The sequence below is a fragment of the Telmatherina bonti genome, assembly GCF_933228915.1.
Source record: "Telmatherina bonti genome assembly, chromosome: 1".
NCBI lineage: Eukaryota > Metazoa > Chordata > Actinopteri > Atheriniformes > Telmatherinidae > Telmatherina > Telmatherina bonti.
This window is the reverse complement of record NC_136619.1, coordinates 45,452,007-45,478,932: the sequence shown is the minus strand read 5'-3', so window position 1 is coordinate 45,478,932 and position 26,926 is coordinate 45,452,007. Positions and strand designations below refer to the sequence as shown.

Genomic DNA, 26,926 nt, shown 5'->3' with positions numbered 1-26,926 from the left:
GGTCAGATGCGGGTCAGATGCTGGTCAGATGCGGGTCAGATGCGGGTCAGATGTGGGTCAGATGCGGGTCAGATGTAGGTCAGATGCAGGTCAGATGTGGGTCAGATGTGGGTCAGATGCGGGTCAGATGTGGGTCAGATGCGGGTCAGATGCTGGTCAGATGCGGGTCAGATGCGGGTCAGATGCGGGTCAGATGTAGGTCAGATGTAGGTCAGATGCAGGTCAGATGCGGGTCAGATGTAGGTCAGATGTGGGTCAGATGTAGGTCAGATGCGGGTCAGATGTAGGTCAGATACAGGTCAGATGTAGGTCAGATGCGGGTCAGATGCAGGTCAGATGTAGGTCAGATGTAGGTCAGATGTAGGTCAGATGCGGGTCAGATGTGGGTCAGATGCAGGTCAGATGTGGGTCAGATGCGGGTCAGATGTAGGTCAGATGCAGGTCAGATGTAGGTCAGATGCAGGTCAGATGTGGGTCAGATGCAGGTCAGATGTGGGTCAGATGCGGGTCAGATGTAGGTCAGATGCAGGTCAGATGTAGGTCAGATGCAGGTCAGATGTGGGTCAGATGCGGGTCAGATGTAGGTCAGATGTGGGTCAGATGTGGGTCAGATGTAGGTCAGATGTAGGTCAGATGTGGGTCAGATGCGGGTCAGATGTAGGTTAGATGTGGGTCAGATGTAGGTCAGATGTAGGTCAGATGTAGGTCAGATGCGGGTCAGATGCGGGTCAGATGTGGGTCAGATGCAGGTCAGATGCGGGTCAGATGTGGGTCAGATGTGGGTCAGATGTAGGTCAGATGTAGGTCAGATGCGGGTCAGATGCGGGTCAGATGTGGGTCAGATGCAGGTCAGATGCGGGTCAGATGTGGGTCAGATGTGGGTCAGATGTAGGTTAGATGTGGGTCAGATGTGGATCAGATGCGGGTCAGATGTAGGTTAGATGTAGGTCAGATGTAGGTCAGATGCGGGTCAGATGTAGGTCAGATGTAGGTCAGATGCGGGTCAGATGTAGGTCAGATGTGGGTCAGATGTAGGTCAGATGTAGGTCAGATGCGGGTCAGATGCGGGTCAGATGTAGGTTAGATGTAGGTCAGATGTAGGTCAGATGCGGGTCAGATGTAGGTCAGATGTAGGTCAGATGTGGGTCAGATGTAGGTCAGATGTGGGTCAGATGTGGGTCAGATGTAGGTCAGATGTAGGTCAGATGTAGGTCAGATGTAGGTCAGATGCGGGTCAGATGTAGGTCAGATGTGGGTCAGATGCAGGTCAGATGCGGGTCAGATGCAGGTCAGATGTAGGTCAGATGTAGGTCAGATGTAGGTCAGATGTGGGTCAGATGTGGGTCAGATGTAGGTCAGATGTAGGTCAGATGTAGGTCAGATGTAGGTCAGATGTGGGTCAGATGTAGGTCAGATGTAGGTCAGATGCGGGTCAGATGTAGGTCAGATGTGGGTCAGATGTGGGTCAGATGTAGGTCAGATGTGGGTCAGATGCAGGTCAGATGTAGGTCAGATGTGGGTCAGATGTGGGTCAGATGTAGGTCAGATGTAGGTCAGATGTAGGTCAGATGTGGGTCAGATGCGGGTCAGATGCAGGTCAGATGCAGGTTAGATGTGGGTCAGATGTAGGTCAGATGTGGGTCAGATGTAGGTCAGATGTAGGTCAGATGTAGGTCAGATGCGGGTCAGATGCGGGTCAGATGTAGGTCAGATGTGGGTCAGATGTAGGTCAGATGTGGGTCAGATGCAGGTCAGATGTGGGTCAGATGTGGGTCAGATGTAGGTCAGATGTAGGTCAGATGTAGGTCAGATGCGGGTCAGATGCAGGTCAGATGTTGGTCAGATGTAGGTCAGATGTGGGTCAGATGTGGGTCAGATGTAGGTCAGATGTAGGTCAGATGTGGGTCAGATGTGGGTCAGATGTAGGTCAGATGTGGGTCAGATGTAGGTCAGATGTGGGTCAGATGTAGGTCAGATGTGGGTCAGATGTGGGTCAGATGCGGGTCAGATGCGGGTCAGATGTGGGTCAGATGCGGGTCAGATGCGGGTCAGATGTAGGTCAGATGTGGGTCAGATGTAGGTCAGATGTGGGTCAGATGTAGGTCAGATGCAGGTCAGATGTGGGTCAGATGTAGGTCAGATGTGGGTCAGATGTAGGTCAGATGCAGGTCAGATGCAGGTCAGATGTGGGTCAGATGCGGGTCAGATGTAGGTCAGATGTAGGTCAGATGTAGGTCAGATGTATGTCAGCTGCGGGTCAGATGCGGGTCAGATGTGGGTCAGATGTAGGTCAGATGTAGGTCAGATGCAGGTCAGATGCGGGTCAGATGTAGGTCAGATGTGGGTCAGATGTAGGTCAGATGCGGGTCAGATGCAGGTCAGATGTGGGTCAGATGCGGGTCAGATGCAGGTCAGATGTGGGTCAGATGCGGGTCAGATGTAGGTGAGATGTGGGTCAGATGCAGGTCAGATGTAGGTGAGATGCAGGTCAGATGCGGGTCAGATGTAGGTCAGATGTAGGTCAGATGCAGGTCAGATGTAGGTCAGATGTAGGTCAGATGCAGGTCAGATGTGGGTCAGATGTAGGTCAGATGCAGGTCAGATGCAGGTCAGATGTAGGTCAGATGTAGGTCAGATGCAGGTCAGATGTAGGTCAGATGCAGGTCAGATGTAGGTCAGATGTGGGTCAGATGTGGGTCAGATGCGGGTCAGATGTGGGTCAGATGTAGGTCAGATGTGGGTCAGATGCAGGTCAGATGTGGGTCAGATGTAGGTCAGATGCGGGTCAGATGTAGGTCAGATGTTGGTCAGATGCGGGTCAGATGTAGGTCAGATGTGGGTCAGATGTAGGTCAGATGCAGGTCAGATGTGGGTCAGATGTGGGTCAGATGTAGGTCAGATGCGGGTCAGATGTGGGTCAGATGCGGGTCAGATGTAGGTCAGATGCAGGTCAGATGTAGGTCAGATGTGGGTCAGATGTAGGTCAGATGTGGGTCAGATGTGGGTCAGATGCGGGTCAGATGTAGGTCAGATGTAGGTCAGATGTAGGTCAGATGCAGGTCAGATGTAGGTCAGATGCGGGTCAGATGCGGGTCAGATGCGGGTCAGATGCGGGTCAGATGTAGGTCAGATTTAGGTCAGATGCAGGTCAGATGTAGGTCAGATGTAGGTCAGATGTGGGTCAGATGTAGGTCAGATGTGGGTCAGATGTAGGTCAGATGTAGGTCAGATGTAGGTCAGATGTGGGTCAGATGTAGGTCAGATGCGGGTCAGATGCAGGTCAGATACAGGTCAGATGTAGGTCAGATGTAGGTCAGATGCGGGTCAGATGCAGGTCAGATGTAGGTCAGATGCGGGTCAGATGTAGGTCAGATGTAGGTCAGATGTAGGTCAGATGCAGGTCAGATGCAGGTCAGATGTAGGTCAGATGTAGGTCAGATACAGGTCAGATGTAGGTCAGATGTAGGTCAGATGCGGGTCAGATGTAGGTCAGATGTAGGTCAGATACAGGTCAGATGTAGGTCAGATGTGGGTCAGATGTGGGTCAGATGCGGGTCAGATGTGGGTCAGATGTAGGTCAGATGCAGGTCAGATGTAGGTCAGATGTGGGTCAGATGTAGGTCAGATGTGGGTCAGATGTGGGTCAGATGCGGGTCAGATGTGGGTCAGATGTAGGTCAGATGCAGGTCAGATGTAGGTCAGATGTAGGTCAGATGCGGGTCAGATGTGGGTCAGATGCGGGTCAGATGCAGGTCAGATGCGGGTCAGATGTGGGTCAGATGCAGGTCAGATGCAGGTCAGATGCGGGTCAGATGCAGGTCAGATGCAGGTCAGATGCAGGTCAGATGTGGGTCAGATGCGGGTCAGATGCAGGTCAGATGCAGGTCAGATGCAGGTCAGATGTGGGTCAGATGTAGGTCAGATGTAGGTCAGATGCAGGTCAGATGTGGGTCAGATGTAGGTCAGATGCAGGTCAGATGCGGGTCAGATGTAGGTCAGATGTAGGTCAGATGCAGGTCAGATGCAGGTCAGATGTGGGTCAGATGTAGGTCAGATGTAGGTCAGATGCAGGTCAGATGCAGGTCAGATGCGGGTCAGATGTGGGTCAGATGTAGGTCAGATGTAGGTCAGATGCAGGTCAGATGTGGATCAGATGCGGGTCAGATGTGGGTCAGATACAGGTCAGATGTAGGTCAGATGCAGGTCAGATGCGGGTCAGATGCAGGTCAGATGCGGGTCAGATGTGGGTCAGATGCAGGTCAGATGCAGGTCAGATGCGGGTCAGATGCAGGTCAGATGCAGGTCAGATGTGGATCAGATGCGGGTCAGATGTGGGTCAGATGCGGGTCAGATGCAGGTCAGATGCAGGTCAGATGCAGGTCAGATGTGGATCAGATGCGGGTCAGATGTGGGTCAGATGCGGGTCAGATGCGGGTCAGATGCAGGTCAGATGCGGGTCAGATGTGGGTCAGATGCAGGTCAGATGCAGGTCAGATGCGGGTCAGATGCGGGTCAGATGTGGGTCAGATGCGGGTCAGATGCGGGTCAGATGCAGGTCAGATGCAGGTCAGATGCGGGTCAGATGCGGGTCAGATGTGGGTCAGATGCAGGTCAGATGCAGGTCAGATGTGGGTCAGATGCAGGTCAGATGTAGGTCAGATGCAGGTCAGATGTAGGTCAGATGCAGGTCAGATGCGGGTCTGATGCAGGTCAGATGTAGGTCAGATGCAGGTCAGATGCAGGTCAGATGCGGGTCAGATGTGGGTCAGATGCAGGTCAGATGCAGGTCAGATGTGGGTCAGATGCAGGTCAGATGTAGGTCAGATGCAGGTCAGATGTGGGTCAGATGTAGGTCAGATGCGGGTCAGATGTGGGTCAGATGCAGGTCAGATGCAGGTCAGATGCGGGTCAGATGTGGGTCAGATGTAGGTCAGATGTAGGTCAGATGTAGGTCAGATGTGGGTCAGATGTAGGTCAGATGTGGGTCAGATGTAGGTAAGATGTAGGTCAGATGTAGGTCAGATGTGGGTCAGATGTAGGTCAGATGTAGGTCAGATGTGGGTCAGATGTAGGTCAGATGTGGGTCAGATGTAGGTCAGATGTGGGTCAGATGTGGGTCAGATGCAGGTCAGATGTAGGTCAGATGTAGGTCAGATGTGGGTCAGATGTAGGTCAGATGTAGGTCAGATGTAGGTCAGATGCAGGTCAGATGTGGGTCAGATGTGGGTCAGATGTAGGTCAGATGTAGGTCAGATGTAGGTCAGATGTAGGTCAGATGCGGGTCAGATGTGGGTCAGATGTAGGTCAGATGTGGGTCAGATGTAGGTCAGATGTGGGTCAGATGTAGGTCAGATGTGGGTCAGATGTAGGTCAGATGTAGGTCAGATGTAGGTCAGATGTAGGTCAGATTCGGGTCAGATGTGGGTCAGATGTAGGTCAGATGTAGGTCAGATGTAGGTCAGATGCAGGTCAGATGTGGGTCAGATGTAGGTCAGATGTAGGTCAGATGTAGGTCAGATGCAGGTCAGATGCAGGTCAGATGTGGGTCAGATGTAGGTCAGATGTGGGTCAGATGTAGGTCAGATGTAGGTCAGATGTAGGTCAGATGCAGGTCAGATGTAGGTCAGATGCGGGTCAGATGCGGGTCAGATGTAGGTCAGATGTGGGTCAGATGTAGGTCAGATGTAGATCAGATGTAGGTCAGATGTGGGTCAGATGTAGGTCAGATGTAGATCAGATGTAGGTCAGATGCGGGTCAGATGCGGGTCAGATGCGGGTCAGATGTAGATCAGATGTAGGTCAGATGCAGGTCAGATGTAGGTCAGATGTGGGTCAGATGTAGGTCAGATGTGGGTCAGATGTAGGTCAGATGTAGGTCAGATGCGGGTCAGATGCGGGTCAGATGTGGGTCAGATGCAGGTCAGATGCGGGTCAGATGTGGGTCAGATGTGGGTCAGATGTAGGTTAGATGTGGGTCAGATGTGGATCAGATGCGGGTCAGATGTAGGTTAGATGTAGGTCAGATGTAGGTCAGATGCGGGTCAGATGTAGGTCAGATGTAGGTCAGATGCGGGTCAGATGTAGGTCAGATGTGGGTCAGATGTAGGTCAGATGTAGGTCAGATGCGGGTCAGATGCGGGTCAGATGTAGGTTAGATGTAGGTCAGATGTAGGTCAGATGCGGGTCAGATGTAGGTCAGATGTAGGTCAGATGTGGGTCAGATGTAGGTCAGATGTGGGTCAGATGTGGGTCAGATGTAGGTCAGATGTAGGTCAGATGTAGGTCAGATGTAGGTCAGATGCGGGTCAGATGTAGGTCAGATGTGGGTCAGATGCAGGTCAGATGCGGGTCAGATGCAGGTCAGATGTAGGTCAGATGTAGGTCAGATGTAGGTCAGATGTGGGTCAGATGTGGGTCAGATGTAGGTCAGATGTAGGTCAGATGTAGGTCAGATGTAGGTCAGATGTGGGTCAGATGTAGGTCAGATGTAGGTCAGATGCGGGTCAGATGTAGGTCAGATGTGGGTCAGATGTGGGTCAGATGTAGGTCAGATGTGGGTCAGATGCAGGTCAGATGTAGGTCAGATGTGGGTCAGATGTGGGTCAGATGTAGGTCAGATGTAGGTCAGATGTAGGTCAGATGTGGGTCAGATGCGGGTCAGATGCAGGTCAGATGCAGGTTAGATGTGGGTCAGATGTAGGTCAGATGTGGGTCAGATGTAGGTCAGATGTAGGTCAGATGTAGGTCAGATGCGGGTCAGATGCGGGTCAGATGTAGGTCAGATGTGGGTCAGATGTAGGTCAGATGTGGGTCAGATGCAGGTCAGATGTGGGTCAGATGTGGGTCAGATGTAGGTCAGATGTAGGTCAGATGTAGGTCAGATGCGGGTCAGATGCAGGTCAGATGTTGGTCAGATGTAGGTCAGATGTGGGTCAGATGTGGGTCAGATGTAGGTCAGATGTAGGTCAGATGTGGGTCAGATGTGGGTCAGATGTGGGTCAGATGTAGGTCAGATGTGGGTCAGATGTAGGTCAGATGTGGGTCAGATGTAGGTCAGATGTGGGTCAGATGTGGGTCAGATGCGGGTCAGATGCGGGTCAGATGTGGGTCAGATGCGGGTCAGATGCGGGTCAGATGTAGGTCAGATGTGGGTCAGATGTAGGTCAGATGTGGGTCAGATGTAGGTCAGATGCAGGTCAGATGTGGGTCAGATGTAGGTCAGATGTGGGTCAGATGTAGGTCAGATGCAGGTCAGATGCAGGTCAGATGTGGGTCAGATGCGGGTCAGATGTAGGTCAGATGTAGGTCAGATGTAGGTCAGATGCGGGTCAGATGTAGGTCAGATGTAGGTCAGCTGCGGGTCAGATGCGGGTCAGATGTGGGTCAGATGTAGGTCAGATGTAGGTCAGATGCAGGTCAGATGCGGGTCAGATGTAGGTCAGATGTGGGTCAGATGTAGGTCAGATGCGGGTCAGATGCAGGTCAGATGTGGGTCAGATGCGGGTCAGATGTAGGTGAGATGTGGGTCAGATGCAGGTCAGATGTAGGTGAGATGCAGGTCAGATGCGGGTCAGATGTAGGTCAGATGTAGGTCAGATGCAGGTCAGATGTAGGTCAGATGTAGGTCAGATGCAGGTCAGATGTGGGTCAGATGTAGGTCAGATGCAGGTCAGATGCAGGTCAGATGTAGGTCAGATGTAGGTCAGATGCAGGTCAGATGTAGGTCAGATGCAGGTCAGATGTAGGTCAGATGTGGGTCAGATGTGGGTCAGATGCGGGTCAGATGTGGGTCAGATGTAGGTCAGATGTGGGTCAGATGCAGGTCAGATGTGGGTCAGATGTAGGTCAGATGCGGGTCAGATGTAGGTCAGATGTTGGTCAGATGCGGGTCAGATGTAGGTCAGATGTGGGTCAGATGTAGGTCAGATGCAGGTCAGATGTGGGTCAGATGTGGGTCAGATGTAGGTCAGATGCGGGTCAGATGTGGGTCAGATGCGGGTCAGATGTAGGTCAGATGCAGGTCAGATGTAGGTCAGATGTGGGTCAGATGTAGGTCAGATGTGGGTCAGATGTGGGTCAGATGCGGGTCAGATGTAGGTCAGATGTAGGTCAGATGTAGGTCAGATGCAGGTCAGATGTAGGTCAGATGCGGGTCAGATGCGGGTCAGATGCGGGTCAGATGCGGGTCAGATGTAGGTCAGATTTAGGTCAGATGCAGGTCAGATGTAGGTCAGATGTAGGTCAGATGTGGGTCAGATGTAGGTCAGATGTGGGTCAGATGTAGGTCAGATGTAGGTCAGATGTAGGTCAGATGTGGGTCAGATGTAGGTCAGATGCGGGTCAGATGCAGGTCAGATACAGGTCAGATGTAGGTCAGATGTAGGTCAGATGCGGGTCAGATGCAGGTCAGATGTAGGTCAGATGCGGGTCAGATGTAGGTCAGATGTAGGTCAGATGTAGGTCAGATGCAGGTCAGATGCAGGTCAGATGTAGGTCAGATGTAGGTCAGATACAGGTCAGATGTAGGTCAGATGTAGGTCAGATGCGGGTCAGATGTAGGTCAGATGTAGGTCAGATGTGGGTCAGATGTGGGTCAGATGCGGGTCAGATGTGGGTCAGATGTAGGTCAGATGCAGGTCAGATGTAGGTCAGATGTAGGTCAGATGCGGGTCAGATGTGGGTCAGATGCGGGTCAGATGCGGGTCAGATGCAGGTCAGATGCGGGTCAGATGTGGGTCAGATGCAGGTCAGATGCAGGTCAGATGCGGGTCAGATGCAGGTCAGATGCAGGTCAGATGCAGGTCAGATGTGGGTCAGATGCGGGTCAGATGCAGGTCAGATGCAGGTCAGATGCAGGTCAGATGTGGGTCAGATGTAGGTCAGATGTAGGTCAGATGCAGGTCAGATGTGGGTCAGATGTAGGTCAGATGCAGGTCAGATGCGGGTCAGATGTAGGTCAGATGTAGGTCAGATGCAGGTCAGATGCAGGTCAGATGTGGGTCAGATGTAGGTCAGATGTAGGTCAGATGCAGGTCAGATGCAGGTCAGATGCGGGTCAGATGTGGGTCAGATGTAGGTCAGATGTAGGTCAGATGCAGGTCAGATGTGGATCAGATGCGGGTCAGATGTGGGTCAGATGCGGGTCAGATGCGGGTCAGATGCAGGTCAGATGCGGGTCAGATGTGGGTCAGATGCAGGTCAGATGCAGGTCAGATGCGGGTCAGATGCAGGTCAGATGCAGGTCAGATGTGGATCAGATGCGGGTCAGATGTGGGTCAGATGCGGGTCAGATGCGGGTCAGATGCAGGTCAGATGCGGGTCAGATGTGGGTCAGATGCAGGTCAGATGCAGGTCAGATGCGGGTCAGATGCGGGTCAGATGTGGGTCAGATGCGGGTCAGATGCGGGTCAGATGCAGGTCAGATGCAGGTCAGATGCGGGTCAGATGCGGGTCAGATGTGGGTCAGATGCAGGTCAGATGCAGGTCAGATGTGGGTCAGATGCAGGTCAGATGTAGGTCAGATGCAGGTCAGATGTAGGTCAGATGCAGGTCAGATGCGGGTCTGATGCAGGTCAGATGTAGGTCAGATGCAGGTCAGATGCAGGTCAGATGCGGGTCAGATGTGGGTCAGATGCAGGTCAGATGCAGGTCAGATGTGGGTCAGATGCAGGTCAGATGTAGGTCAGATGCAGGTCAGATGTGGGTCAGATGTAGGTCAGATGCGGGTCAGATGTGGGTCAGATGCAGGTCAGATGCAGGTCAGATGCGGGTCAGATGTGGGTCAGATGTAGGTCAGATGTAGGTCAGATGTAGGTCAGATGTGGGTCAGATGTAGGTCAGATGTGGGTCAGATGTAGGTAAGATGTAGGTCAGATGTAGGTCAGATGTGGGTCAGATGTAGGTCAGATGTAGGTCAGATGTGGGTCAGATGTAGGTCAGATGTGGGTCAGATGTAGGTCAGATGTGGGTCAGATGTGGGTCAGATGCAGGTCAGATGTAGGTCAGATGTAGGTCAGATGTGGGTCAGATGTAGGTCAGATGTAGGTCAGATGTAGGTCAGATGCAGGTCAGATGTGGGTCAGATGTGGGTCAGATGTAGGTCAGATGTAGGTCAGATGTAGGTCAGATGTAGGTCAGATGCGGGTCAGATGTGGGTCAGATGTAGGTCAGATGTGGGTCAGATGTAGGTCAGATGTGGGTCAGATGTAGGTCAGATGTAGGTCAGATGTAGGTCAGATGTAGGTCAGATTCGGGTCAGATGTGGGTCAGATGTAGGTCAGATGTAGGTCAGATGTAGGTCAGATGCAGGTCAGATGTGGGTCAGATGTAGGTCAGATGTAGGTCAGATGTAGGTCAGATGCAGGTCAGATGCAGGTCAGATGTGGGTCAGATGTAGGTCAGATGTGGGTCAGATGTAGGTCAGATGTAGGTCAGATGTAGGTCAGATGCAGGTCAGATGTAGGTCAGATGCGGGTCAGATGCGGGTCAGATGTAGGTCAGATGTGGGTCAGATGTAGGTCAGATGTAGATCAGATGTAGGTCAGATGTGGGTCAGATGTAGGTCAGATGTAGATCAGATGTAGGTCAGATGCGGGTCAGATGCGGGTCAGATGCGGGTCAGATGTAGATCAGATGTAGGTCAGATGCAGGTCAGATGTAGGTCAGATGTGGGTCAGATGTAGGTCAGATGTGGGTCAGATGTAGGTCAGATGTAGGTCAGATGCGGGTCAGATGCAGGTCAGATGTAGGTCAGATGCGGGTCAGATGCGGGTCAGATGTAGGTCAGATGCAGGTCAGATGTGGGTCAGATGTAGGTCAGATGCAGGTCAGATGTGGGTCAGATGTGGGTCATATGCAGGTCAGATGCGGGTCAGATGTAGGTCAGATGCAGGTCAGATGCAGGTCAGATGTGGGTCAGATGTGGGTCAGATGTAGGTCAGATGCGGGTCAGATGTGGGTCAGATGTGGGTCAGATGTGGGTCAGATGTAGGTCAGATGCGGGTCAGATGTGGGTCAGATGTGGGTCAGATGTGGGTCAGATGTAGGTCAGATGCAGGTCAGATGCAGGTCAGATGTAGGTCAGATGCAGGTCAGATGTGGGTCAGATGTAGGTCAGATGCAGGTCAGATGTAGGTCAGATGTAGGTCAGATGTGGGTCAGATGTAGGTCAGATGTGGGTCAGATGTGGGTCAGATGTAGGTCAGATGTAGGTCAGATGCGGGTCAGATGTAGGTCAGATGCGGGTCAGATGTAGGTCAGATGCAGGTCAGATGTAGGTCAGATGTAGGTCAGATGTGGGTCAGATGTAGGTCAGATGTGGGTCAGATGTGGGTCAGATGCGGGTCAGATGTAGGTCAGATATAGGTCAGATGTAGGTCAGATGCAGGTCAGATGTAGGTCAGATGCGGGTCAGATGCGGGTCAGATGCGGGTCAGATGTAGGTCAGATGTAGGTCAGATGCAGGTCAGATGTAGGTCAGATGTAGGTCAGATGTGGGTCAGATGTAGGTCAGATGTGGGTCAGATGTAGGTCAGATGCAGGTCAGATACAGGTCAGATGTAGGTCAGATGTAGGTCAGATGCGGGTGAGATGCAGGTCAGATGTAGGTCAGATGCGGGTCAGATGTAGGTCAGATGTAGGTCAGATGCGGGTCAGATGTAGGTCAGATGTAGGTCAGATGTAGGTCAGATGTGGGTCAGATGTGGGTCATATGCAGGTCAGATGCGGGTCAGATGTAGGTCAGATGCAGGTCAGATGCAGGTCAGATGTGGGTCAGATGTGGGTCAGATGTAGGTCAGATGCGGGTCAGATGTGGGTCAGATGTGGGTCAGATGTGGGTCAGATGTAGGTCAGATGCGGGTCAGATGTGGGTCAGATGTGGGTCAGATGTGGGTCAGATGTAGGTCAGATGCAGGTCAGATGCAGGTCAGATGTGGGTCAGATGTGGGTCAGATGTGGGTCAGATGCGGGTCAGATGTAGGTCAGATGCAGGTCAGATGTAGGTCAGATGTAGGTCAGATGTGGGTCAGATGTAGGTCAGATGTGGGTCAGATGTAGGTCAGATGCAGGTGAGATACAGGTCAGATGTAGGTCAGATGTAGGTCAGATGCGGGTCAGATGCAGGTCAGATGTAGGTCAGATGCGGGTCAGATGTAGGTCAGATGTAGGTCAGATGTAGGTCAGATACAGGTCAGATGTAGGTCAGATGTAGGTCAGATGCGGGTCAGATGTAGGTCAGATGTAGGTCAGATGTAGGTCAGATGCAGGTCAGATGTAGGTCAGATGTGGGTCAGATGCGGGCCAGATGTAGGTCAGATGTAGGTCAGATACAGGTCAGATGTAGGTCAGATGTGGGTCAGATGTGGGTCAGATGTAGGTCAGATGCAGGTCAGATGTGGGTCAGATGTAGGTCAGATGCAGGTCAGATGTAGGTCAGATGTAGGTCAGATGCAGGTCAGATGTGGGTCAGATGTGGGTCAGATGTAGGTCAGATGTGGGTCAGATGTGGGTCAGATGCGGGTCAGATGTGGGTCAGATGTAGTTCAGATGCAGGTCAGATGTAGGTCAGAAGTAGGTCAGATGTAGGTCAGATGTGGGTCAGATGTGGGTCAGATGCAGGTCAGATGCGGGTCAGATGCTGGTCAGATGCAGGTCAGATGCGGGTCAGATGCAGGTCAGATGCAGGTCAGATGCAGGTCAGATGCGGGTCAGATGTGGGTCAGATGTAGGTCAGATGTAGGTCAGATGCAGGTCAGATGTGGATCAGATGCGGGTCAGATGTGGGTCAGATGCGGGTCAGATGCGGGTCAGATGCAGGTCAGATGCGGGTCAGATGTGGGTCAGATGCAGGTCAGATGCAGGTCAGATGCGGGTCAGATGTGGGTCAGATGTAGGTCAGATGTAGGTCAGATGCAGGTCAGATGTGGATCAGATGCGGGTCAGATGTGGGTCAGATGCGGGTCAGATGCGGGTCAGATGCAGGTCAGATGCGGGTCAGATGTGGGTCAGATGCAGGTCAGATGCGGGTCAGATGTGGGTCAGATGCAGGTCAGATGCAGGTCAGATGCAGGTCAGATGTAGGTCAGATGTAGGTCAGATGTGGGTCAGATGTAGGTCAGATGTGGGTCAGATGCGGGTCAGATGCGGGTCAGATGCAGGTCAGATGCGGGTCAGATGTGGGTCAGATGCAGGTCAGATGCGGGTCAGATGTGGGTCAGATGTAGGTCAGATGTAGGTCAGATGTAGGTCAGATGCGGGTCAGATGTAGGTCAGATGTAGGTCAGATGTGGGTCAGATGTAGGTCAGATGTGGGTCAGATGTGGGTCAGATGTAGGTCAGATGTGGGTCAGATGTAGGTCAGATGTGGGTCAGATGTGGGTCAGATGTGGGTCAGATGTAGGTCAGATGTAGGTCAGATGTGGGTCAGATGTGGGTCAGATGTGGGTCAGATGTAGGTCAGATGCAGGTCAGATGCAGGTCAGATGTAGGTCAGATGTAGGTCAGATGTGGGTCAGATGTAGGTCAGATGTAGGTCAGATGTGGGTCAGATGTAGGTCAGATGTAGGTCAGATGTAGGTCAGATGTGGGTCAGATGTAGGTCAGATGTAGGTCAGATGTAGGTCAGATGTGGGTCAGATGTAGGTCAGATGTAGGTCAGATGTGGGTCAGATGTAGGTCAGATGTGGGTCAGATGTAGGTCAGATGTGGGTCAGATGTGGGTCAGATGCAGGTCAGATGTAGGTCAGATGTGGGTCAGATGTAGGTCAGATGTAGGTCAGATGTAGGTCAGATGTGGGTCAGATGCAGGTCAGATGTAGGTCAGATGTAGGTCAGATGTGGGTCAGATGCAGGTCAGATGTGGGTCAGATGCAGGTCAGATGTAGGTCAGATACAGGTCAGATGTAGGTCAGATGTAGGTCAGATGTAGGTCAGATGTGGGTCAGATGTAGGTCAGATGTGGGTCAGATGTAGGTCAGATGTAGGTCAGATGTGGGTCAGATGTGGGTCAGATGTAGGTCAGATGTGGGTCAGATGTAGGTCAGATGCAGGTCAGATGTAGGTCAGATGTGGGTCAGATGTAGGTCAGATGTGGGTCAGATGCAGGTCAGATGTGGGTCAGATGTAGGTCAGATACAGGTCAGATGTAGGTCAGATGTAGGTCAGATGTAGGTCAGATGTAGGTCAGATGTGGGTCAGATGTAGGTCAGATGTGGGTCAGATGTAGGTCAGATGTGGGTCAGATGCAGGTCAGATGTGGGTCAGATGTAGGTCAGATACAGGTCAGATGTAGGTCAGATGTAGGTCAGATGTAGGTCAGATGTAGGTCAGATGTAGGTCAGATGTGGGTCAGATGTAGGTCAGATGTGGGTCAGATGTGGGTCAGATGTAGGTCAGATGTAGGTCAGATGTGGGTCAGATGTAGGTCAGATGTAGGTCAGATGTAGGTCAGATGTGGGTCAGATGCAGGTCAGATGTGGGTCAGATGTAGGTCAGATACAGGTCAGATGTAGGTCAGATGTAGGTCAGATGTAGGTCAGATGTGGGTCAGATGTAGGTCAGATGTGGGTCAGATGTGGGTCAGATGTAGGTCAGATGTAGGTCAGATGTAGGTCAGATGTAGGTCAGATGTGGGTCAGATGTAGGTCAGATGTGGGTCAGATGTGGGTCAGATGTAGGTCAGATGTAGGTCAGATGTAGGTCAGATGTGGGTCAGATGTAGGTCAGATGTGGGTCAGATGTAGGTCAGATGTAGGTCAGATGTGGGTCAGATGTAGGTCAGATGTAGGTCAGATGTGGCTCAGATGTGGGTCAGATGTAGGTCAGATGTAGGTCAGATGTAGGTCAGATGTAGGTCAGATGCAGGTCAGATGTGGGTCAGATGTAGGTCAGATGTAGGTCAGATGTAGGTCAGATGTGGGTCAGATGTGGGTCAGATGTAGGTCAGATGTAGGTCAGATGTAGGTCAGATGTAGGTCAGATGTGGGTCAGATGTAGGTCAGATGTAGGTCAGATGTAGGTCAGATGTAGGTCAGATGTAGGTCAGATGCGGGTCAGATGTAGATCAGATGTAGGTCAGATGCAGGTCAGATGCAGGTCAGATGTAGGTCAGATGTAGGTCAGATGTAGGTCAGATGTGGGTCAGATACGGGTCAGATGTAGGTCAGATGTAGGTCAGATGTAGATCAGATGCGGGTCAGATGTAGGTCAGATACAGGTCAGATGTAGGTCAGATGCGGGTCAGATGCGGGTCAGATGTAGGTCAGATGTAGGTCAGATGTAGGTCAGATGTAGGTCAGATGTAGGTCAGATACGGGTCAGATGTAGGTCAGATGCGGGTCAGATGTAGGTCAGATGTAGGTCAGATGTAGGTCAGATGTAGGTCAGATGCAGGTCAGATGCAGGTCAGATGTAGGTCAGATGCGGGTCAGATGTAGGTCAGATACAGGTCAGATGTAGGTCAGATGCGGGTCAGATGCGGGTCAGATGTAGGTCAGATGTAGGTCAGATGTAGGTCAGATGTAGGTCAGATGTGGGTCAGATACGGGTCAGATGTAGGTCAGATGTAGGTCAGATACAGGTCAGATGTAGGTCAGATGTGGGTCAGATGCAGGTCAGATGTAGGTCAGATGTAGGTCAGATGTAGGTCAGATGTAGGTCAGATGTAGGTCAGATGCAGGTCAGATGCAGGTCAGATGTAGGTCAGATGTAGGTCAGATGCGGGTCAGATGTAGGTCAGATGTAGGTCAGATGCAGGTCAGATGTAGGTCAGATACAGGTCAGATGTAGGTCAGATGCGGGTCAGATGTAGGTCAGATGTAGGTCAGATGTAGGTCAGATGTAGGTCAGATGTGGGTCAGATACGGGTCAGATGTAGGTCAGATGCAGGTCAGATACAGGTCAGATGTAGGTCAGATGCGGGTCAGATGTAGGTCAGATGTAGGTCAGATGCAGGTCAGATGTAGGTCAGATACAGGTCAGATGTAGGTCAGATGCGGGTCAGATGTAGGTCAGATGTAGGTCAGATGTAGGTCAGATGTAGGTCAGATGTGGGTCAGATACGGGTCAGATGTAGGTCAGATGTAGGTCAGATACAGGTCAGATGTAGGTCAGATGTAGGTCAGATGCGGGTCAGATGTAGGTCAGATGCGGGTCAGATGCAGGTCAGATGTGGGTCAGATGTAGGTCAGATGTAGGTCAGATGTAGGTCAGATGTGGGTCAGATGTGGGTCAGATGTGGGTCAGATGCGGGTCAGATGTAGGTCAGATGCGGGTCAGTGTGTGTCTGCAGACCTAATGTTTTCAGGTGAAATAAGGGAATCAGGTTTATTGATCATTGATCAGGAAGTAATTGTGCTGTGTTGGTGTCGCTGCAGGTTTTATGTCACCTTCACAGAAAGATGAAGAACGTGTCCAAAAGGTCAAAACACTCTAAAAGAAAGGTACGGTTCTCACCTGCATCCTCCTCCTCATACTTATCTTCATTCATATATTTGTCATCTTTATATATTAATTCTTCCTCTTCATCTTCGGCCACGTCATGATCTGCACCTTCATCCTCATCTTTGTTTCAGTGGAGAATCATGAAGGTCATCCACCATCTGTTTGGATGGTTTTGTTATTTATCGAATCCAAAAGCAGGACTGAAAGCAGAACGATGGAAGTTTTCACTAAGGGACTGAAACACAATGATCTGGTCATGAACAAAGACAACATAGAGAGGGACATGTGGGAACAGGAAGGAAAGTAAACTGGAAACACTGGGATGAACAATTCCTAGAAAATAAAACAGGAAATAAAACAAAACTAGAAAATAAGACGTAAAATCCAGAAACATAATGGCGTTTCTGTTTGGATCCAATAATAAACACAAAGGTTTTATTCTGTACGTTTTATGTCCCAGTTTCAACCCGTAAACCGTCCACAGAGGACGCTGCATGTCCCCTATACCGGCTGTGGGACACGTGGGACACGTGGGACAGGTGGGACGGCGGTGGGACACGTGGGACAGGTGGGACGGCGGTGGGACAGGTGGGACACGTGGGACGGCGGTGGGACAGGTGGGACACGTGGGACAGGTGGGACGGCGGTGGGACAGGTGGGACACGTGGGACGGCGGTGGGACAGGTGGGACACGTGGGACAGGTGGGACAGGTGGGACACGTGGGACAGGTGGGACAGGTGGGACACGTGGGACGGCGGTGGGACACGTGGGACAGGTGGGACACGTGGGACAGGTGGGACAGGTGGGACACGTGGGACGGCGGTGGGACACGTGGGACAGGTGGGACGGCGGTGGGACAGGTGGGACACGTGGGACGGCGGTGGGACACGTGGGACAGGTGGGACGGCGGTGGGACACGTGGGACAGGTGGGACGGCGGTGGGACAGGTGGGACACGTGGGACGGCGGTGGGACAGGTGGGACAGGTGGGACACGTGGGACGGCGGTGGGACACGTGGGACAGGTGGGACAGGTGGGACAGGTGGGACGGCGTGTGCTGCTTGTCAGCAGACAGACTGCAGACGTCCTCGGGACGTTTCCAGCTCCTGCCGCTCGCCGGCCGGCTGAGGAGGAACAAAGGTTGCTGGGTAAATATTTAGACAGCGGACTAAGAATAGAGGACGTCTCTCTGAGGACTTTCAGGCGTCGTCCAGACGGAAACGCTGCAGAGTTTTATGGTTCGGACGATAAGAGACTTTATTAAAGCTGCAGATCCACAAACACATGAATCATAAAATATTAATAAAGACTTTAATCAGAAGCTGCTTTTAGATTTTCACGTTGATGGGAGAGAAGACGATCCTGTCCCACCCAGGGGTCACCGTGACGCCATGTTTACAGGATTGCTGGTTCAATCCCCACCTTATCAGCCAGCTGCAGGACGTCTGGACAGACGGAGGACCGTCTCCTCCAGCAGGTGGAGGTCTCGCTGAGTCTTCCTCATTACTGCTTTTTTCCAGCTCGTCTGTCTTTTAGCTTCTCCTGAAGAGTCGCAGGTTTTCTCTGCTTCAGCATCCTGTAGATTCTTATCTGGTGTCTCATTTTCTTTTCTGTTTTTTTTTTTCTTTTCTGGTTTCTCCTTCTCTTCTGTTTACTTCCTCCCTTCCGTCACCCCGGTCATCTCGTCAGCTCCAGCATTAATATGGAAATTCAGCAACAGCCAAATCTAAAACTGTAAGAAAGGGACTTATCAATCTGATGTCCAGAGGCTCCTTGTGGAGAAGTACCCACATTCTCTGACAGAACAAATTCACTTCCTTTTGGTTCCTTTTGGTTCACTTCTAGGTGGTATTTTAGGTTCTTTCAGGAAATCTGGGTTTGCTTGGTTCAGTTTGGCAAGTTGAGCTTTTCCTTCTCTGTGGAACAGTTTAGTTTTCCAGCCAGACGAAACGTGTTCAGGTCCATGCAGAAGCAGTCTGGCGTGGGGGACGGATTAGCTGCCATCCTTGTGTTTGGATTTCCTGTTGTTCATCACTGTCCAGAAGGACATAAACTGCTGTGGGAAGGTAGAACATTCCCGTCTGTGGGAAAAATGATGGATTGTTGGACTGCAGAAGGACGTCTGCTCTCCTCAGAACAGCTTTTATAGATGTTGGAGAGCAGAAAGAAAAGATGTTTCATGAAGACAGCAACAGGATGTTTGATTCCAGTCTGGGAAACCCAGGACAAGTAGGAGTGATCCAGGAGTGTTTTTGGAAAGTCAGGACCCATTTAACTGAAGACATTTAATGGAGGTGGAATATCACTTGGAAGAATCTGGGGACATTTGATGGCCGTTGCCGGATCCAGATTGAAAAAAGTTTGGATTTGAGTAAAAAACCAAGAAGACGTTGATTTTAAAGGTGAAGAGCATGATGAGAAGAAGAAAAACCACGTCCTTGATCCTTCTGGATCAGAAACTCAGAACAGGAAGGTAGAAATAGAAGCAGCTTGTTTGTTACAGCCAGTAAAACCATCAGAGCCTGCAGATAAAATTGCCATGGACAACCAGCCCGGTTGTTCAGAGCCAGATGAGTGAGCAGGCTGAAAAACCCAAGGAGGCCGGATACTCAGAGGAAGGAATGAAGAGTGCAGGGGTACATTCCCAGCAGGATAGTCCGCGGGGCTAGGTAGGATCAGGATTCAGATCAGTTGCGGAACAACATTCCACTCTCCACCAGAGGAGGCGCTGCAATATGAAAAGAGGTGAAGACACAACTTGAAGAAGGAAACGAAACTGGTTTAACTTTTTTGTTCCATCAAAACCTGGATCAGATCCGGTCTATGTAACTTTCACCTACTTCTTCCACGTCTGACGGGAATCTGATCTGGTTTCGTTTGACACATGTTTGTTTAGGTTGTGTTTACCCACAAAGCCCTGGTGTTGAAGCGAAGAAAAGAGTTACCTTTGATCCTTGTGCCACAAATATTCCGGCCAAGCTGGAAATAAAGGACATGGCCCAGCTGGAATAGATCTGAACTGGGATTTTCTAATCTCTGGGCTCCACATTTGAACATGAACAGAAATTCCCAGTAAAAGTTCCCTGACGAGCCTGTCTTGATGTCTGTACCAACTGGGAATATTCAGGAAAAGTTTGGGAGGGTTTCAAAAAGTGTGTAGAATGTTTGGGAATATTAGGGGAATGTTTATTATTTTAGAGGAAATAAACAATCATTAGACGGAATTATTAAACTCCCTTTAAGTGTTTCATTGTCTTCAGTAGTTGATCATGTTCAGCAGTTTGAGTAAGTTGGGGGAATGTTTTGAGCGTGTTGGGAAGGTTTGGGAATATAACGGGAAAGTTTTCGGAACGTTTTGGAATATAACAGGAATGTTTTGGGAAGGTTTGGGAATATCACAGGAATGTTTTGGGAACATTTGGGAATGTAACAGACTCATTTTGGGAACATTTGGGGACATAACAGCAACGTTTGGGAATACAACAGAAATGTTTTTGGGAAGGTTTTGGAATATCACAGGAAGATTTAAGGAAATATTTGGGAATATAACAGGAACGTTTTGGGAAAATTTGGGAATATAACCGGAAAGTTTTGAGAAAGTTTGGAAATATAACAAGAAAGTTTTGGGAAGGTTATGCAATATAGCAGGAACGTTTTGGGAATGCTTGGGAATATAACAGGAACGTTTTTGGAATGTTTGGGAATATAACAGGAACGTTTTGGGAACGTTTGGGAATATAACAGCAATGTTTTGGGAACGTTTGGGAATATAACAGCAACATTTTGGGAAAATTCAGGAATATAACAGGAAAGTTTTGATAAAGTTTTGGAATGCAACAGGAACGTTTTGGGAAGGTTTGGGAAGATAACAGGAACTTTTTGGGAAGGTTTGGGAATATAACAGGATGATTTTAGGAAATTTTTGGGAAGATAACAGGAACGTTTTGGGAATGTTTGGGGAATATAACAGGAAGATTTTAGGATAATTTTGGGAATATAACAGAACATTTTGGGAAAATTTGGGAATATAAAAGGAACATTTAGGAACGTTTGGGAATATAACAGGAACGTTTTGGGAACGTTTGGGAATATAACAGGAATGTTTTGGGAAAATTTAAGAATATAACCGGAAAGTTTTGGGAATGTATGGGGATATAACATTGTGTTTTGGGGAGGTTTGGGAACATAACAGGAATGTTTGGGAATATTACAGGAACATTTTGGGAACGTTTGGGAATATAACAAAAATGTTTGGGAATAAAACAGGAATGTTTTGGGAATGTTGGGGAATATACCAATAATGTTTTGGGAATGTTTGGGAATATAACAGGAACCTTTTGGGAAGGTTTGGGGAAATAACAGTAATGTTTTGGGAATGTTTGGGAATATAACAGGAGTGTTTGGGGAATGTTTGGGAATATAACAGGAAAGTTTTGAGAAAGTTTGGGAATATAACAGGAAGGTTAGGGAAGGTTTGGGAATATAACCGGAAAGTTTCGAGAAAGTTTGGAAATATAACAGGAACATTTTGGGAATGTTTGGGAATATAACAGGAGTATTTTGGGAAGGTTTGGCAGTTTAACAGGAACATTTTGGGAATTTTTGGGAATATAACAGGAAGATTTTGGGAATATTTGGGAATATAACATGAAGATTTTGGGAGTGTTTGGGAATATAACAGGAACGATTTGGGAAAATGTTGGGATATAACAGGAATTTTTTTGGAAACATTTGGAACTATAACAGGAACATTTGGCAATATAACAGGAACGTTTTGGGAACTTATGGGAATATAACAGGAACATTATGGGAACGTTTGGGGATATAACAGGGCGTTTTGGGAAGGTTTGTGAATATAAAAGGAATGTTCGGGATTATAACAAGAACATTTTGGGAACTTTTGGGAATATAACAGGAATGTTTTGGGAATGTTAGGGAATATAACAGCAACGTTTTGGGAACATTTGGGAATAGAATAGGAACGTTTTGGGAAGGTTTGGGAATATAACCGGAAAGTTTTGAGAAAGTTTAGGAATATGACAGGAATGTTTTGGGAAGGTTTGGTAATATAGCAGGAACGTTTTTGGAATGCTTGGGAAAATAACAGGAACTTTTTGGGGATGTTTCGGATATTAACAGGAAAATTTTGCGAACGTTTGGGGATATAACAGGAATTGTTTTGGAAACATTTCAGAATATAACAGGAATGTTTTGGGAACATTTTGGAATATAACAGGAATGTTTTGGGAACGTTTTGGAATATAACAGGAACGTTTGGGAAAATAACAGGAACATTTTGGGAATATAACTAGAATGTTTTGAGAACATATGGGAATATAACAGGAACATTTGGGAATATAACAAACATTTTTGGAAGGTTTGGGAATACAACAATAATGTTTTGGGAATCCCAGAAGATATAACAGGAACATTTTGGGAAGGTTTGGGAATATAACCAAAATGTTTTGAGAAGGTTTGGGAATATAACAGGAACGTATTGGGAACGTTTGGGAATATAACCGGAAAGTTTTGAGAAAGTTTGTGAATATAAAAGGATTTTTTTGGAAACGTGGGACTATAACAAGAACATTTGGGAATATAACAAAAATGTTTTTGGAACGTTTGGGAATATAACAGGAACATTTTGGGAATGTTTGGAGATATAACAGTGCGTTTTGGGAATGTGTGGGAATATAACAGGAGTGTTTTGGGAATGTTTGGGAATATAAAATGAATGTTTTGGGAATGTCTGGGAATATAACAGGAATATTTTGCGAAATTTTGGGAATATAACCAGAACATTTTGGGGAGGTTTGGGAATTTAGCAGGAATGTTTTGGGAATGTTGGGAATATAATAGGAACGTTTTGGGAAGGTTTCGGAACATAACAGGAATGTCCGGGAATATTACAGGAACATTTTGGGAACGTTTGGGAATATAACAAAAATGTTTGGGAATATAACAGGAATGTTCGGGAATATCACAGGAACGTTTTGGGAACGTTTGGGAATATAACAGGAATGTTTTGGGAATCTTTGGGAATAAAACATGAATGTTTTGGGAAGGTTTGGCAATATAACAGGAACATTTTGGGAAGGTTTGAGAATATAACCAGAATGTTTTGGGAAGGTTTGGGAATATAATATTAATGTATTGGGAACGTTTGGGAATATAACCAAAAAGTTTTGAGAAAGTTTGGTATTATAACAGGAACGTTTTGGGAATTTTTTGGAATATAGCAGGAATGTTTTGGGAATGTCATAGTATATACGAAGAACGTTTTGGGAAAGTTTGGGAATATAACAGGAACACTTTCAGAACATTTGGGAATATAACTGGAAAGTTTGGGAATATAACAAATGTATTTGGAATGTTTGGGAATATAACAGGAATGTTTGGGAATATAACAAGAACATTTTGGGAAGGTTTGGAAATATAACAAACGTTTGGGGATATAACGGGGCGTTTTGGAAATGTTCGGGAATATAACAGGAATGTTTTGGGAATGTTTGTGAATATAACAGGAATACTTTGCGAATGTCTGGGAATAAAACAGGAACGTTTTGGGAAAATTTGGGAATATAACCGGAACATTTTGGGAAGGTCAGGGAATAATACAGGATGGTTTTGGGAACATTTGGGAATATAACCGTAACATTTTGGGAATGTTTGGGAATATAACAGGACGTTTTGGGAACGTTTGGGAATACAACCTGAAAGTTTTGAGAAAGTTTGGGAATATGACAGGAATGTATTGGGAACGTTTGGGAATATAACAGGAAGGTTTTGGGAATGTTTGGGAATATAGGAGGAACATTTTGGGATGGTTTGGGAATATAACAGGAATGTTTTGGGAAGGTTTGAGAATATAACCAGAATGTTTTGGGAAGGTTTGGGAATATAACAGGAATGTATTGGGAATGTTTGGGATTTGGGTTTGGGTTGCTGGACATGCTGACGTTGCGGTAACGTATTGTGTCATTTCCTGTTTCCCTAGCGTGTATCACTGCGGATTGCTACGAGCCGTTGGCTCCTTTAACTTCTGTCTAACTTCTATCTATTGTTAACCAACCACTCACTTTAGCGCACAAAATCTTCCCAAACCACTGTTCTATATATTGCATTTATTTTTGGGATCTTTGGCTTTCTGTTTACTGACTTAAACAGCTCAAGCACTCGGTTTTAGCATGGCTGCTAGCTCTCTTCCCACACCCCGGTCCCCTGCCTTTTCTTGCTCGGTGTGTCTGATGTTTAGCTACTCCTCCGCCTCCTTTAGTGATAACGGTAGGTGTATTAAGTGTAGCAGCTTGGCAGCTTTGGAGGCGAGGCTCTGTGAGTTAGAAGCCCAGCTCCGCACTCAGTTAGGGCAGCAGTTAGTCAGCAAGCCCCCATTAGCCAGTGCGGAGCTACCAGCCAGGGCAGCTAGCCCACCTAGCGGTCCCTCAGCAGTTCCCGCGCAGCCGGGAGCCGAGGCGGGCTGGACGACGGTCAGGCGGAAGCGTAGCCCCAAACCAAAACCCACTGGCCACCACCGACCTGTTCACGTTTCTAACAGATTTTCCCCGCTCGGCGACACACCCGCTGAGGCAGAAACCCTGATTATAGGTAGTTCCATAGTCAGAAACGTGGCTCTAGAGACACCGGGGACCATAGTCAGATGCATTCCTGGGGCCAGAGCGGGCGACGTCGAATCGTATTTGAAACTGCTGACTAAGGCTAAACGTAAATACTGTAAGATTGTAATTCACGTTGGCGGTAACGACACCCGGTTACGCCAATCGGAGGTCACTAAAATTAATGTTGCTTCGGTGTGTAACTTTGCCAAGAGCATGTCGGACTCCGTAGTTTTCTCTGGTCCCTTGCCAAATTTAATCAGCGATGACATGTTTAGCCGCATGTCATCCTTCAACCGCTGGTTGTCTAGGTGGTGTCCCGATAACAACGTGGGTTTTATAGATAACTGGAGCGCTTTTTGGGGAAAGCCTGGTCTTATTAGGAGAGATGGCATCCATCCCACGTTGGATGGAGCCGCTCTCTTATCTAGCAAGATGGACTCTTTTATTAGTCAGCTAAATTGACAACTCAGGGTTGGGACCAGGAGGCAGAATTGTAGTCCTACACACTTTTCTGCAGCTTCCCACCTGCCGCCGCCCACCCAAAACCCCATTCCGACCTTATACAACTCCCCAGCAGTAAGAATTAAACAACACAAAAACACTTCTGGGGTTAATGGTGAAAACCTCATAAAAATAAAAACAATGGATCTAATAAAATCTGAAAATAAGACAATAAAGTGTGGCCTACTGAATATTAGATCCCTCCCAAATAAGTCTTTATTAGTCAATGACTTGATAGGTGATCACCACATTGATTTATTCTGTCTTACGGAAACCTGGTTACAGCAAGAGGATTATGTTAGTATTAATGAAGCTACGCCAGCTAACTATTTAAACTTTCACATTCCTAGAACTACAGGCAGAGGAGGAGGTGTTGCAGCTATTTTTAAGTCAGAATTTTTAATTAATCCTAAGATCAAAACTAACTATAAAACCTTTGAATTCCTGACATTAAATTTATCTCATCCAAAATGGAATTCAGAGAAACCGCTGCTTTTAGCATTAGTGTATCGCCCACCTGGACCTTACTCCGAGTTTCTGACCGAATTCTCTGATCTCTTGTCTGAGTTAGTGCTGACTACTGATAAGGTCATTGTACTAGGTGATTTTAATATTCATGTTGACCATGAAAATGATAGTTTAAACATTTCCTTTAGTTCTATTCTAAACTCAATTGGGTTTTCACAAAATGTCCATGGTGCCACTCACTCTCATGGTCATACTCTTGATCTGGTTCTAACATCTGGTATTGAGACTGATAAGCTCAAAGTATTTCCTCAAAACCCTGTCTTGTCCGATCACTTCTTATTAACCTTTGAATTCACTTTATTTGATTCCTCACTGACCAAAAATAAATTCTACTATAGTAGATGTTTATCAGACAATAATATTACAAAATTTAAACAATCGATTGAATAAATTTTTTCCCCTCTACCATGTGTTAGCATGACTGAGAGTCCCCCTTTAAGCCTTACTCCTGCTCAGATTGATCAACATGCTGATACTATAACAGCTTCAATGCGTACAACCTTGGATAATGTTGCTCCCCTAAAGAAGAAGAAATTAGGTAAGATTATGAAGGCTCCCTGGTTTAATTCCCAGCTTCGAGCTCTAAAACAGGCATCAAGGCGTTTGGAAAACAGATGGCGTTCATCAGGACTAGAGGAGTCTCACTTAACCTGGAAAGAAAGTTTAATTGTATACAAAAAAGCCTTACGTACGGCAAGAACAGCTTATTATTCATCATTGATAGAGGAAAACAAAAACAACCCTCGGTTTCTTTTCAGCACTGTAGCTAGGCTTACTAGGAGCCGGAGCGCTGTGGAGCCATGTATTCCTTTCTCACTTAGCTGGGATGATTTCATGTATTTTTTCAGGAATAAAATTGACACTATTAGAGATCAAATCCACAATATTCTTCCTTCTACCTATAATGTTGAGCCTGTTGTGGTCTCCGAAGCATCCTTAGAACCAGGATCTGACTTGTGTCTAAATAGTTTCTGTCCTGTCCAACCCTCTGAATTAACTAAAATAATAGCTTCATCTAAACCATCCACCTGTATCTTAGACCCTCTCCCAACGAGCCTCTTTAAGGACATTTTCCCTTTAATTGATACATCACTACTAAGTCTTATCAATATGTCTTTAGTGACAGGATATGTACCACAATCATTTAAAACTGCTGTAATCAAGCCTTTACTTAAAAAGCAATCTCTGGATCCAGAGGTGATAGCAAATTATAGACCTATATCTAACCTCCCGTTTATGTCCAAAATTCTGGAGAAAATAGTTTCAGCTCAGCTACATGCCCACCTGAGCAGAAATAATTTATTTGAAGAGTTTCAGTCAGGATTTAGAGCTCATCATAGCACTGAGACAGCATTGGTGAAAGTTACTAATGACCTTCTTATGGCCTCAGACAAAGGACTTGTGTCCGTACTTATCTTGCTTGATCTTAGTGCTGCATTTGATACAGTCGATCATAACATTCTGTTACAAAGACTAGAACAGGTGATTGGAATTACAGGTACAGCGTTAAGCTGGTTTAAATCATATTTATCTGATAGACTTCAGTTCGTTCATGTAAATGACAAGTCCTCCTCACAAACTACAGTAAGTCATGGAGTTCCTCAAGGTTCTGTACTTGGACCAGTACTCTTCACACTATATATGCTCCCTTTAGGCAAAATTATTAGACAACATGGAATAAACTTTCATTGTCATGCAGATGATACTCAGATATACTTATCCTTTAAACCAGATGAAACAAATCAGCCCAATAGGCTACAAAATTGTCTCATAGACATAAAGACTTGGATGTCTAGAAATTTTCTCCTCTTAAACTCAGATAAGACTGAAGTAATTCTTGT

General features: G+C 47.8%; 1 protein-coding gene across 1 annotated transcript in view; it reads left to right on the top strand.

Annotated features, from left to right (window-relative positions):
* The window catches only part of galr1b (galanin receptor 1b), a gene marked incomplete at both ends in the record, with an annotated part of 59,427 nt that overhangs the window by 28,423 nt on the left and 4,078 nt on the right, over positions 1-26,926 (top strand). The window contains one exon of the mRNA XM_079264971.1: positions 16,374-16,439. Coding sequence (XP_079121097.1) covers positions 16,374-16,439 — 66 coding nt within the window. The remainder of the gene's footprint in view (positions 1-16,373; positions 16,440-26,926) is intronic.